The 13,087-nt window shown below is 46.3% G+C and overlaps 1 protein-coding gene across 1 annotated transcript in view; it reads left to right on the forward strand.

Annotated features, from left to right (window-relative positions):
• The window catches only part of ankfn1b (ankyrin repeat and fibronectin type III domain containing 1b), a 1,028,185-nt gene that overhangs the window by 24,000 nt on the left and 991,098 nt on the right, over nucleotides 1-13,087 (forward strand). The window contains exon 2 of the mRNA XM_068056894.1: nucleotides 10,411-10,595. Within this exon, the coding sequence (XP_067912995.1) occupies nucleotides 10,411-10,595 (185 nt within the window). The remainder of the gene's footprint in view (nucleotides 1-10,410; nucleotides 10,596-13,087) is intronic.

Genomic DNA, 13,087 nt, shown 5'->3' on the forward strand with positions numbered 1-13,087 from the left:
TATGTGCAGGGGCTCATTCGTATCATGGCGATGTGCTGTTCCCCGCCCACCCCCCATGTTATATGGGGGGAGGCGGGACATCTGGTGCCGTGATGGACGTTGGCTCAGCTGTGTAGCTGATGCTTGAGCCCTATTTAAAACGCCCCAGCACCTGCTTCCTGACAGCTGCCAAATAAATACTAACCTCGCTGTTGAAAAGTGGGGATGCTGTCAATCTGGCAGCAAAACAGAAAGTTCTGGAGAAAGTCAGCAGGTCTGGCAGCATCTGTGGAGAGAGAAGCAAGTTAACATTCTAACGAAAGGTCACAGACCTGAAATGTTAACTTTGCTTCTCTCTCCACAGATGCTGCCAGACCTGCTGAGTTTCCCCAGCACTTCCTACTTTGCTGCCACATACTTACTCTGTTTTGCCCCAGTGTCCTGTGCAGTTGAGATCCTTTTCTTCCACTCAAGTGTAACATTCCTTCTTGTAGGCATGCTGCACCTGGGTGAATAATCTTAATTTTGCACATACCAGGATGTGAGGCAAATACACAAAGAATTGGAAGCATAATTTAAGAATATCTACATATTATAGGCTCGTAATCACCTGAATGTGGAAAGTCGCAGGCTAATATGCATTTGGAATCTGTATTCATTTCTCTGCTAACTGTTAAGTGAAAAGACATGTAACTGGAATTAAAAGTACTTCTTAAAGAACCAGAAAAATATGTTTACATTGTAGCTGCATTGCAAACCAGAAATATTACATCAATAATTTTGATCAGCTGCTGCAGAAGCAAAGTGTACGTGAACATGTGTCGATCTGTTATGGATGAAAAACCAGGCCAACAGCATAGATTTCCTCACTAGTCCTGCATTAGTTTTCAAACGTGTGCAAAAAAAACCTTGCAGCCAGAAGTTAGAGCAGTTACATTGTGGAATCACATTTGCATTTAAAGGACCAGAGTAAAAACCGAAGATGGCAGAGGGGTGCTCGAGGGTGGCCTCATGGTTCAGCGATGCCTCCCTCCTCCAGGCTGTGCGGGCAAGGCGGGAGGTCCATCTCCCCAGCGATCGTAAGAAGTGGCCCTCCTGCCTGACCAAGGCAACCTGGCTGGAGATGGCAGAGGAGGTAAGTAGCCGTGGGGCCATCCGGCATCAAAGGCCAATGCTGGAAGAGGACGAACGATCATTCCCCCAGCCAGCTGGGGCCCTCCAGGCCTTGTGCGCATAGAGGACAACCACTAAAGTCATCCACAGCCAAAGGGCAATCTGATCAACAGCCTTCCTACAGTCAGGCTGCTGGCGCAGAAGTGGCACCGTGAAGGAGCACCCGCAAGCGTTTCCAAAAACCACCGTGACACAAATGGGTCTTCACGGGTGACACAACACTGTGAAAAGATCAATCTCAAAATCTTCTTCACTAACATGTGTGTTGCTTTTACTGTGTGAATGAAGTGTGCCAGCGTGTACCAATCAGGTCCCCTCCCATTACATCATTGGCCTTTCCAAACTGCCAGTGTATGGACTAACATCATTGCCATGCCAGTATTACTCATGTGTGTCTCTACGGATGCAGTAACATGGACAATAGCTCAGTCTGCTGCTGCCTCTAATGGTTCAGGCAAAGATGTTGTAGGTGCGGACTGCTGCACGGCAGGTGATGGAGGGTGCTGTGTGGCTTGAAGAGCTCATGCTGGTTCCTACGGATCAGAGACCTTTTGTCTGGTAAGTCACTGCCTTGCTTCCCTAGCTCGCTGCTCGCCCTGAAAGCGGAGCCTGGGTGCCCTCTGCCCTCCCATGCCCTTTCCTGTTATAAGTCCTCGGCATCCTCATAGTCCGAAGAGGATTCCCGCTGATGTCTCTGCTCATCGTGCCAGGCCTGCCTCATATTGGGTCTGTAGTTGTGCAGAGCAGAGCGAGCAAGCAGCAAAGAAAGGAGCTGCCCTTTGCGGCTTATAGTACAGGGCAGCACCTGATCGATCCAGGCAGTGGGAGCGCATTTTCAGCATGCCAATCGCTTGCTCGAAGGCAGCTCTTGTAGCTCCGTGGCTGGCGTTGTATCTCTGCAGCAGTGGTGGGGTCTCTCACTGGTGTCAGGAGCCATGTCTGCAAGGGGTATCCCTTGTCTCCAAGGAGCCACCCCTCTATCTGAGCCAGTTCAGTGAACAGCAGCAGTAGCTGAGACTGGCGCAGGATCCAGGAGTCATGGCAGCTGCCTGAGAAGCGGGAATAGATTTGCATGAAGCGTCCCTGGTGATCACATACCAGCTGTACCTAGAAGCATAGTATCATAGAACAATTATGGCACAGAAGGAAGCTATTCGACCCATCATGTCCGTGCTGGCCGAAAAAACTAGCTGCCCAATCTAATCCCATCTTCCAGCACCTGGTCTTGCAGGTTACAGCACTTCAGGTGCATGTCCAGGTACATTTAAAAGAATTGAGGGTTTCTGCCTCCACCACCATTCCTGGCAGTGAATTCCAGACACCCATCACCCTCTGCGTGAAAATTTTTTTCCTCATGTCCCCTTTAATCCTTCTACCAATCACCTTAAATCTGTGCCCCCTGGTACTCTGCGATCGGGGAAACTGACCTCTCCGATAGGGGAAACAGGTCCTTCCTGTCTTCTCTATGAAGGCCCCTCATAATTTTGTACACCTCGATTAAGTCACCCCTCAGCCTCCTCTGTTCTAAGGAAAACAAACCTAGCCAATCCAATCTTTCCTCATAGCTGCAACTTTCAAACCCTGGCAGCATTCTTGTAAATCTCCGCTGTACTCGAGCAATTATGTCCTTCCTGTAATGTGGTGACCAGAACTGTAGGCAATGCTCCAGCTGTGGTCTAACCAGCATTTTATACAGTTCCAGCATTACATATATAATATATTATAATAAAAGCAAAATACTGCAGATGCTGGAAATCTGAAATAAAAACAAACGCTGGAAATACTCAGCAAGTCTGGCAGCATCTGTGGAGAGAGGAGCAGAGTGAACATTTCAGGTCAGCATTACATCCCTGCTTTTGAATTCTATACCTCGGCCAATAAAGGAAAGCATTCCATATGCCTTCTTCAGCACTCTATCTACCTGTCCTGCCACCTTCAGGGACCTATGGACATGCACTCCAAGGTCTCTCACTTCTTCTATCCCTCTCAATATCCTCCCGTTTATTGTACATTCCCTCACTTTATTTGCCCTCCCCAAATGCATTACCTCACACTTTTCTGGATTGAATTCCATTTGCCACTTTCCTGCCCATTCTGGAGTCCACAGCTATCCTTTTCACTATTAACCACGCAGCCAATTATTTTGTCATCAGCAAATTTCCCAGTCATGCCTCCCACATTTAAGTCCAAATCATTAATACATGCCTTGAACAGCAAGGGACCCAACACTGAGTCCTGTGAAATGCCACTGGAAACAGCTTTCCATTCATAAAAACATCCGTCAACTACTACCCTTTGTTTCCTGTCACTGAGCCAATTCTAGATCCAACCTGCCACATTCCCCTGTATCCCATGGGCTTTCATTTTACTGACCAGTCTGCCATGTGGGACCTTGTCAAATGCCTTACTAAAGTCCATGTAGACCACATCCACTGCACTACCCTCATCAATCCTTCTTGTTACTTCCTCAAAAAACTAAATTAAGTTAGTAAGACATGACCTTCCCTTAACAAATCCATACTGACTATCCCTGATTAATCCATGCCTTTCTAAGTGGCAGTTTATCCTGTCCCTCAGAATAGATTCTAACAATTTACCCACCACCGAGGTCAGACTGAGCGGCCTATAATTATTTGGCCTATCTCTCGCACCCTTTTTAAACAATGGTACAACATTCGCAGACCTCCAATTGTCTGGTACCTCTCCTGTATCTAGTGAGGATTTGAAGATGACCCTCAACGCATCCATTATTTCCTCCCTGGCTTCCTTTAACAACCTGGGATGCAATCTGTCCGGTCCTGGCAATTTATCCACTTTCAAGGATGTCAAACCCTCTCGTACTTCCTCTCTCATTATGCTTATCATATCTAATATTTCACACTCCTCCTCTTTAACTACAATGTCTACGTCAACCCTCTCCTTTGTGAAGACAGAGACAAAAAACTCATTAAGAACACTGCCCACATCTTCTGCATCTACGCATAAGTTCCCTTGTACATCTTTAATAGGCCCTACCCTTTCCTTAGTTATCCTTTTGCTCTTAATGTACTGATTAAACATCTTTGGGTTTTCCTTGATTTTACCTGCCAATAATTTTTCATGTCCTCTCTTTGCTTTTCTAATTTTATTTTTTACTTCACCGCTGTACTTTCTATACTCCTCTAGGCTTTTTCTAAAGTATTGAGATATTTCTGATCGTCATAAGCTTTCTTTTTCTTTAGATTGAGAGGAATTCCTTAATGGTAACGTCTGCAGCTGGTAGCCTGGTAGGAGCCCGGATGGCCACGTGGGTGTGGTCTATGACCCCTTGCGCCTTTGGTTATCCGGTGATGGTGCCGAAGCCCTCTGGGCCTGGCTGTTAAGTTCCGTCCTGAAGAGGACATACTTACTGGCCTTCTGGTACAGGGCATCGATGATGTAGAACCATAGAACCATAGAAATATTACAGCACAGAAGGAGGCCATTCATCCCATCGTGTCTGTGCCGGCCGAAAAATTAGCCACCCAATCTAATCCCACCTTCCAGCACTTGGTCCATAGCCTTGCAGGTTACAGCCCACTTCCCTGATGCAGCGGTGCACTGCTGATTGTGTGACCCCACAAAGGTCTCCGGGCCCCTGAAATGATGCATAGGCATAAAGGTTAAGAGCTGCTGTCCACTGTGAGGGCCACAGGCATAGGATGTCCACTGAAGCCCATGGGCTGCAGGTTATCGTTGAGCAGGGCGCAGAGATGTGTCACCACCTCTCTCTACATCTGCAGTCGCTTCTGACACTGGCACTCTGACATCTGCTGGTATGTCATGCAGGACCTGTAGATGCGCGGCATTCTATAGTGGCGGGCTGTCCTTGGGGGCTGCTGTTCACGACCAGGGGCATCTACGTGGGCTGAACTTACCTGTTGGTTTTGCCTGCGGTGAATATGGATCCTCAGGAGATCACACAATCTAGGATGAGCCAGACCCATCTCCACATGACAAATAAAGTTGTATCCTTCACTTATTTTGAAGTTCCCAACAGGGCAGGCACTGTTGTTGATGGGTACATCATGTGCTTTCATGGATCAACTATGTGGCATGGCATTGCCTGTCTTAGCTCCCACTAAGAGTGGCACAGCATGACCAGATAAAGATTCTACCAACTGCATCAATTGCCCCCACCAGCCAGATAACCTTTACACACCTACTGTTTCCAGCACCCCACGCACCCCCCCCCCCCACCCACCCTCACAGGGTGACTGAAGTGCCATTGCTTCTTCACACACACAAACAAACAACGGCGCAGAGCAGTACCGTTTACAGAGGGAGAGTACGCAATACCTCCCTTCATGCCTGGAGAGCTGTGCTGCCAGTATTCCCATTCCCCCACACCTTCCTTCAAGTATGCAGAGCTGTGCCCCCTGTAATACCATCCCCTCTCCCACCTCCCTTCAATTGTGCAGAGTTGAGACCCCCATTTACAGAGACTTACCTGCACTGTCTGCGATTGGACCCTCTTCTGCTGTCCTGCTGCCTTCTCTCATTTGTGAATGGGACGGCACGTGACAGCCGCCTGTTCAGTGAAAAATGCGGAACTGAGGAGTGACGAGTAGCAGGATGCATAATCAGGCAAGGTAAGTAACGCTTAACATATTTTAATTGGAGTTCTGTTGCCAAGCGACGGGGGGGGGGGTGGGGGCGGCGCACCAAGGTCCTGCCGATGGCAGTAAAATCGGGCAGGGCATATACGGCGTCGGGGGTCGTCGCAGGCCTCTCCCGCTAGATTATTCCGGGCACCCCCATCATGATCCCCAACGTTGGCGGGCTGGTAAAATTCAGCCCATTGTTTGGGCAATAGTAAGGGCAATTTGGCTTACTTTACAAAACTGTGCTGCTATCTTATCTGGGAGTGATTTGTGGAGTAAAGCAGACACTGCAGTGCCATTTTTCAACTTGCTATGAATCATTTTTTCTCAATTTTCTCTACAGTACTCAACATGCTTAGATTATGGCTTGCGAGCATGAGATAAGGATCTCTCCTATTGTTACGACTGCAGCGGGAGGTGTGCACTGTTAATTCAGTCCCACTTCTCCACAGATCACAACATATATTTACATTTTCCCACTTACCGAAACAGTCATTCATAGACTCTATTTTCCCCCAGAATAAAGCACACCATCAAGTTTCTTTAATAAACAACAAAATTATCAGTTTATTATTAACCAGGCTTTAACCAATACTGAGGTAAAACATGCACATAAATTGAAATACTAAAACTCTTATCTATCCTCGCCCTCACATGCACACACAAACATATGCAACCCGTTAACTGGGAAAAAAAGGGATTTTTGTTTACAGCTGTTACAAAGAATAGAAGTAATAAAAAAAAATGCTAAAGTTGAAAAGAAGGTATGGAGAGGTATCCTTTGTTTTGGTTAGGTGTCCCAAAGGCGTCGACAGCTGTTAATGGGATTTTCCTAGAATAGTTCTTTCGAGGCGATGTTGATGATCAGTTTGGGTAGGCTTCCAAGAGATGCAGATACAGAAGGTTTCAGTCAGGTCTTACAGCAGAAATGCAGCAACAAAGGTTTCACTTCCACACATTTGGCATGTAAGTTCTTTAATCGTGCAGGCTTTATTCATATACAGGAGGAAATAGGAATCTGAAACGCTGGAAATACAGGGTTTCTTTTCAAGAAAAAGATATGAGTTGTCTTCTCCTGGCAGGTCAGGAAACAATTTCTTCTGTTTCATGCCAAACTGGCTTTTTTAACAGTTCAAATTGAAACTAAAACTTTTTTACCAGTCCAGTCTCGTGAGATCTATAAATCTTGGCTTGTCACTTCCCTGCAAACATCTCTCCAAACCAAAACAACCCCTGCTGGGTTTTCATTTGAAAACAGATGCCTTCCAGTAACTGTTACAGTTCCACTGTCAGTACAAACCTTCTGGTGACCTTTCTTTAAAAAAAAACACTAAGTTCAGCGTCTTCAAGATTCCAGATGAACCGAAGTCCATAATTTAACTATAAGTTCTTAATATATTTTTAAAGAAGAAATAGAAGTAATCTCATAATACTCTGGTCACCTCATTACAGAAAGGATGTAATTGCACTAGAGAGGGTACAGGGGGGCATAGATTTAAAGTGATTGGTAGATCGATTAGAGGGGAGATGAGGAAATGTTTTTTCACATAGAGGGTTGTGGGGATCTGGAACTCACTGCCTGAAAGGGTAGTTGAGGCAGGAACCCTCAACTCATTCAAAAGGAGTCTGGATATGTACCTCAAGTGCCGTTAACTACAGGGCTACAGACCAAATGCTGGAAGGTGTGATTAGAATGGGCGGAACATTTTTCGGCTGGCATAGACACAATGGGCCACGTGGCCTCTTTCTGTGTTGTAAACTTTCTAAAATTTCTATGACTATCATAAAATTATATTCCGAGGTATACGACAAACTCTTCACTGTTTATTGTTTTATTAGCAAATGCCATATAAATGAAACTTTCCAAACATACATGATACACACATACAAATAGAGACAGAAAAGAGCAGAAGAAAAAAATAAAGTGGAAAGGTTTGAGGCAATATTGGAAGAGTTTTTGTTATGGTTCTTCGAGTTCACTGTAGAGTCCTTGATTGTAGGTAGATCTTGCTTTTTGTTGGGGCGCAGTATTCTTCTTAAACTTTGTTCACTGTAAGAGACTTTTCTGTCTTGGGGTTCATGTGTCTTCAGAGGCTTGTGGGAAGGAGATGGGAGCAGACAGGAGAGAGATCTCAGTCAGGAGCAAACAGTCACTCTCTGTTCAAACTGCTTGTACAATTCAGAAAAAACCCAGGTTGCCAAGCAGGTTAGTCATGTGACAAACTGGTGTGACCACGTCTTGATTTGTATCACCTTAGCATTCGCTGGAATGCTCCTCTTACACACAATGCCTGGTGATCAAGGTCCATTGTGGTATGAATGTGTCATGGAATGGTCCTTTGTCCATCCAGTCACCACCTGTTGTATGCAAATGTATTTTCCAGCCACAGCTGATCTGTTTAACAAGTCCTTTCTTCACTCCAGTAACAGTTTAAAATCAATGTTCATGACAAAATTAATGTCCCTGATTCTTGGCAGGTGGGGGCCTAGCATGACAGCATCCCATGTAATATAAGGATTTTTTCTGTATAAAAATTTGTGATATAATTAAATATATATACATGATTAATTTTGTTTTGATTGCAATTTGACTGCTATCCTCCAGTCTTTTCCTCCTCTTGGGCTGAGAGTCTCACTTTTCTCCATACTCTGACTGACCAGAGACATCTCACATAATTGTCCTTCCAATTTGTATCTTAAGTAAGCATTTTTTTAAAATGCATATATTATATAAATATGTTACTGGACACAATTCTAATTCCCAATGGTACAACAGAAAGTAACTCAATTACAACTTGCCCACGCTTGTAAATTCACTCATGAAATGACAGAATTATAATATATGTACAATATCTGCAATAATGATTTAGTACAATTCAGTTGCACAGCAGTTGTAACAAGCCCTGTCTTGACTAGTGTTTTTCCACTCAAATGACAGATGCATATACTGACTTCCAAGGGCTTATCTTTAGCTGCCACTGGGGCCAGGATCGGAGGCGATTGCTAAAAATAGCCTTGCCGTCCCCCCACCTCCTCGGCTCCATCCTGCCCCGAGCCATTTTCATGGGATTTTCCAGTTGGCCTCCAGGTCCCTGCAGACACGGAGGCCAGTTTAGTTGCCTGGAGGCAGCCTCCCAGCAGTAGACCTGGGGGGGGGTGGGGGGTGGTGGGGTGAGGGAGGCAACTCTTCAGGAAGGCCTAGAGGCCCTACCTGCCACTACTGGGTGCAGCAGCAGCCGCAGTATGCCTTATAGAGGGGCTTCATGCACCCCCAGTAGTGGCCTGGCTGCATAAGCCATTTTTTAGTTTAAATTCAAAAAAGGTTGGAGAGAGGGTGTCTCCATTTTGAAGTGCCCTCTCCCTTACGTACCTGACATCGCAGCCTGCTGCTGCTTTCAAGCTGGAAGGCCTCTGATTGACCCTCCAGCTTTGAGAACCAGCCCGCTGTCTTTAATTGGACAGCAAGCCCACCCTATGACCATCTTCAGCTGCTCCATCAATGACCTTCCCTCTATCATACGGTCAGAGGTGGGGATGTTCTCTGATGATTGTCCAACATTCAACACCATTCACGACTCCTCAGATACTGAAGCACCCATTGCCCAGATGCGGCAGGACCTGGGCAGCATTCAGGCATGGGCTGATGGGTGGCAGATGGCATTCACCCCACGCTGGTGCCAGGCGATGACCATCTCGGACAGGGAGAGTATGGCCATCTCTCCTTGATGTTCAGTGGCATTGTCATCTCTGAATCCCCCACTATCAACATCCTGGGGGTTACCATTGACCAGAAACTGAACTGGACCAGCCACATGAATGCTGTGGCTATGGGAGCAGGTCGGAGGCTGGGAATTCTGTGGCGAGTGGCTCATCTCCTGACTTCCCGATGCCTGTCCACTGTCTGTGGGGCACAAGTCAGGAGTGTGATGGAATACTCTCCACTGGCCTGGATGGTTGCAGCTCCGGCAGCGCTCGGGGGGCTTGACACCGTCCAGGGCAGGCAGCCTGCTTGATTGGCACCCCATCCACCACCTTCAGCATTCACGCCCTTCACCACCGATGCACAGTGGCAGCAGTGTTAACCATCTACAAGATACATTGCAGCAACGCACCAAGGCTCCTTAGTCAGCACCTTCCAAACCCACGACCTCTATCACCTAGAAGGACAAGAGCAACAGATGTATGGGAACACCACCACCTGCAAGTTCCCCTCCAAACCACACCCCATCCTGACTTGGAACTATATCGCCGTTCCTTCATTGTTGCTGGGTCAAAATCCTGGAACTCCCTTCCTAACAGCACTGTGGGTGTACCTACACCCCAAGGACTTCAACGATTCACGAAGGCAAGTCACCAGCACCTTCTGATGGGCAATTAGGGATGGGCAATAAATGCTGGCCCAGCCAGTGATGCCCACATCCCATGAATGAATATTTAAAAAAATTAATTGGCCGCTCTGGAGAAAATCACAGTGAGCGACTGTTTCCCACACAACCAATCCTTTCACCAAATAATATGTTAGAAACTTAAATTACTTTGTGGAATGAATGTATATAGCTCTTCTTTTGTTAATAATGCAACAATAAGCTGCTTCTTTCCTGTGCAGTAAAATAGAATTTGTTTGGCCTTTCCTTAGATCTTTGGACAGGAAGTTGCAGCGACCTCTGCTGGCAAAGTCTCAAACCCTACCCAGCATTCCACAGTCACCAACCATCACAAGAGCGCACAAAGAATTGCTACCCAATAATGATGATGGCAGCAGTCAAAGTAAATTGTTGGTTACAACAGAAACTCCAAAAGGATGTACAGTGCCATCATTCGGTGAGTTTAACATTAGGTTGTCTTTAAATAGGCAGCAAGTATGTCATGAAGTAACTTTATGGTATAATTTTATCAAATATAAACTTTTTTTAAAGTAGTCACTGGGTTAATTCACCAACAGAGTTTCGTCTTCAGTTAATGACTATACAGGATGTATGTGTTTCCATTTTATTCATGTCTGCAGTGCTCCATTTAAAGTCTTCTGATGTTTGTATTCATTTTCACTGTTCTTTTAAAAGTTGAGAATTCTGGTTGATGGCCAAAGCCCATAGTGCAGAACAACATCCAGGTTGAAAAGAGTAGTGAGGTAGATGAGATAAATCAACAAGTAGTGATTTAGTTGATGTCACACTAACAACCGAAAAGTAGGAACAGGATTAGGCTATTCGGCCCCTCATGATGATGGCTGATTTCCACCTCAACTATAATTACCTGCCTTTGCTCCAGATCCCTTCATATCCTTACTCGACAAAAATCTGTTGATCTCAGTCTTGAAAATGTAAGGGAAGACTGACAGAAGTGAAGAATTCCACAGTTTTGGGGTCCTAGGAGTGATTTAGGAGAATGTGTGATCAGTCTTGATTCTGACAGGAAGATTTCGGGATCAGAAACAGTCTTTGTGTTGGCATTTTTTTTATTCGTTCATGGGATGTGGGAGTCACTGGCCAGGCCAGCATATATTGCCCATCCCTAATTGCTCTGTTTATAGTTTTGAATGAGGGCAAAGTTCAGTGCAGCACTGGCCGTAGTGCAATTTAGACATTAGAGAGGAGAGGAAAAAAGTTAGGATGGAGCGAGGAGCTGAAAGGTTTGACAGCATTTCAGATCTGTTAAAGACATGAGCAAGTGAGTCGAAATATCCTGATAATAACACAATACTCAAAACAAAAACAAAATTCAACATTTACAGGTAACTGATTTTTGAAGCACTTGTTATTTATTTGGGTGGAAATGTTAATTCTTGGTCCTCCAGGAGCTAGTAAGAATTTAAAAAATGACAATTCCAGGATCAAAGGCTTTCACTGAATATTTGCAAAGGAATTAATGAAAATCTCTTAACAGTTTAGGTGCTGTTCTAACTGTGACAGCCATGCACAGAGTTTATTTTTAGAATGCTGCTTTTTCTTCTGGTACCTTTATTCCAGATGACAGTTGAGCTTGTGACACAATGAGCTGGATTTTACGCCGGGCGGACTGGAGCTGGCCACTGTCGTAAAAGTCGGTGGCGAGCCTGCTTCCGCCCAGCCTGGGGATCCAACCCGCATTTTACAGGTCCTGGACTTTAATTGTTCTGAGGCGGGACTTCCATCACTTGAGGGAGGAAGTCCCGCCTCATTGAGTGGCCGGCCAGTCATCAGGCCGGCAGCTCTTAGTCCTAGCAATGCCACCGGGAGCAGTGGCCCTTGCTGGGGCTGCAGCCCATCCGAGGACATGGAGCCGGGACTGGAGGTAAGTTTGGTTTGCCTCGCCGGGCAGATCGGTCATGGCCTGGCGAGGCAAGGGTGGTCATTTGGGGGGGATGGGGGGCCTTGTGCCCGATTGTCACTGCCCCCCCCCCCCACCCCACCCCACCGGTGCGCTGAGAGGCCACCCAGTATCACTGGACGGCCTTTCACGTCTACCGGACATCCGCTTGCCATGGGTAAATTACTCATGGAGGAGGGCGAAGGCCCTTAAGTGGCCGCTAAGTGACCACTTAAGGGCCTTGATTGGCCTGGGGTGGGCAGCCTGTTTCTTGCCCCCCCGCGACCCACGTAAAGTGGGGCGGAGGTGGGAGCAGGCCGGGAAGGCCTCCCAGAGCCTCCTGCTCAATTTTACGCCACCCCCACCCCACCTCACCCCCGTCACCATCTGGCTCGTTGCGGTGGCGTAAAATTCCGCCAATGCCAACAAAACACGATATGCCAAATGAGAAATATTAATTAATCGGGTGGAAACTTACATTAGACTTTTCATGGAAAAATCTTCCAGTTAACTTTTTAAAAATCTGGCAGCCAAGCTGGTGACCGCAATTTGCATCTGAAACACCTTTGCACATTCCAAGGCCTAACCGGAGACAGAAATCTGAGAAGCCTGGACTCGGAACAATGGCTTGCTGTAAATAATTGAATTACCTAGGATTGCTTCATTAGCACGGCAGTCAAGGGAATCATTGACTTTGAAAGAGCAACCCCCCTCTAAGTGGAAATATTGGCATCTTGGGGCCTATGGACCCAATTCTAAACCTTGCATCTCATTAAAAGCTTCCAGAGAATACACTATGACTGTCTGTCCATCTCTGAAAAAAATGGGAGTTTTGTTACCTATAAGGAGACAAACAGTAACTGCGACTGCAGCAACATAGAAGGCTGTGCCTTCCTTTCTCTCTCTCACTCGCCAGAAAACATCAAGTTTGAAAATCATGTGCAACTGTGGACCCTCCAAGCCTACAAATGGCTACAGAGACCAGGGGAAGAGAGCCACCTACAAGACTGCCTCCAAGAAAACCCTGA

This window comes from Heterodontus francisci, chromosome 24 (genome assembly GCF_036365525.1).
Source record: "Heterodontus francisci isolate sHetFra1 chromosome 24, sHetFra1.hap1, whole genome shotgun sequence".
Lineage (NCBI taxonomy): Eukaryota > Metazoa > Chordata > Chondrichthyes > Heterodontiformes > Heterodontidae > Heterodontus > Heterodontus francisci.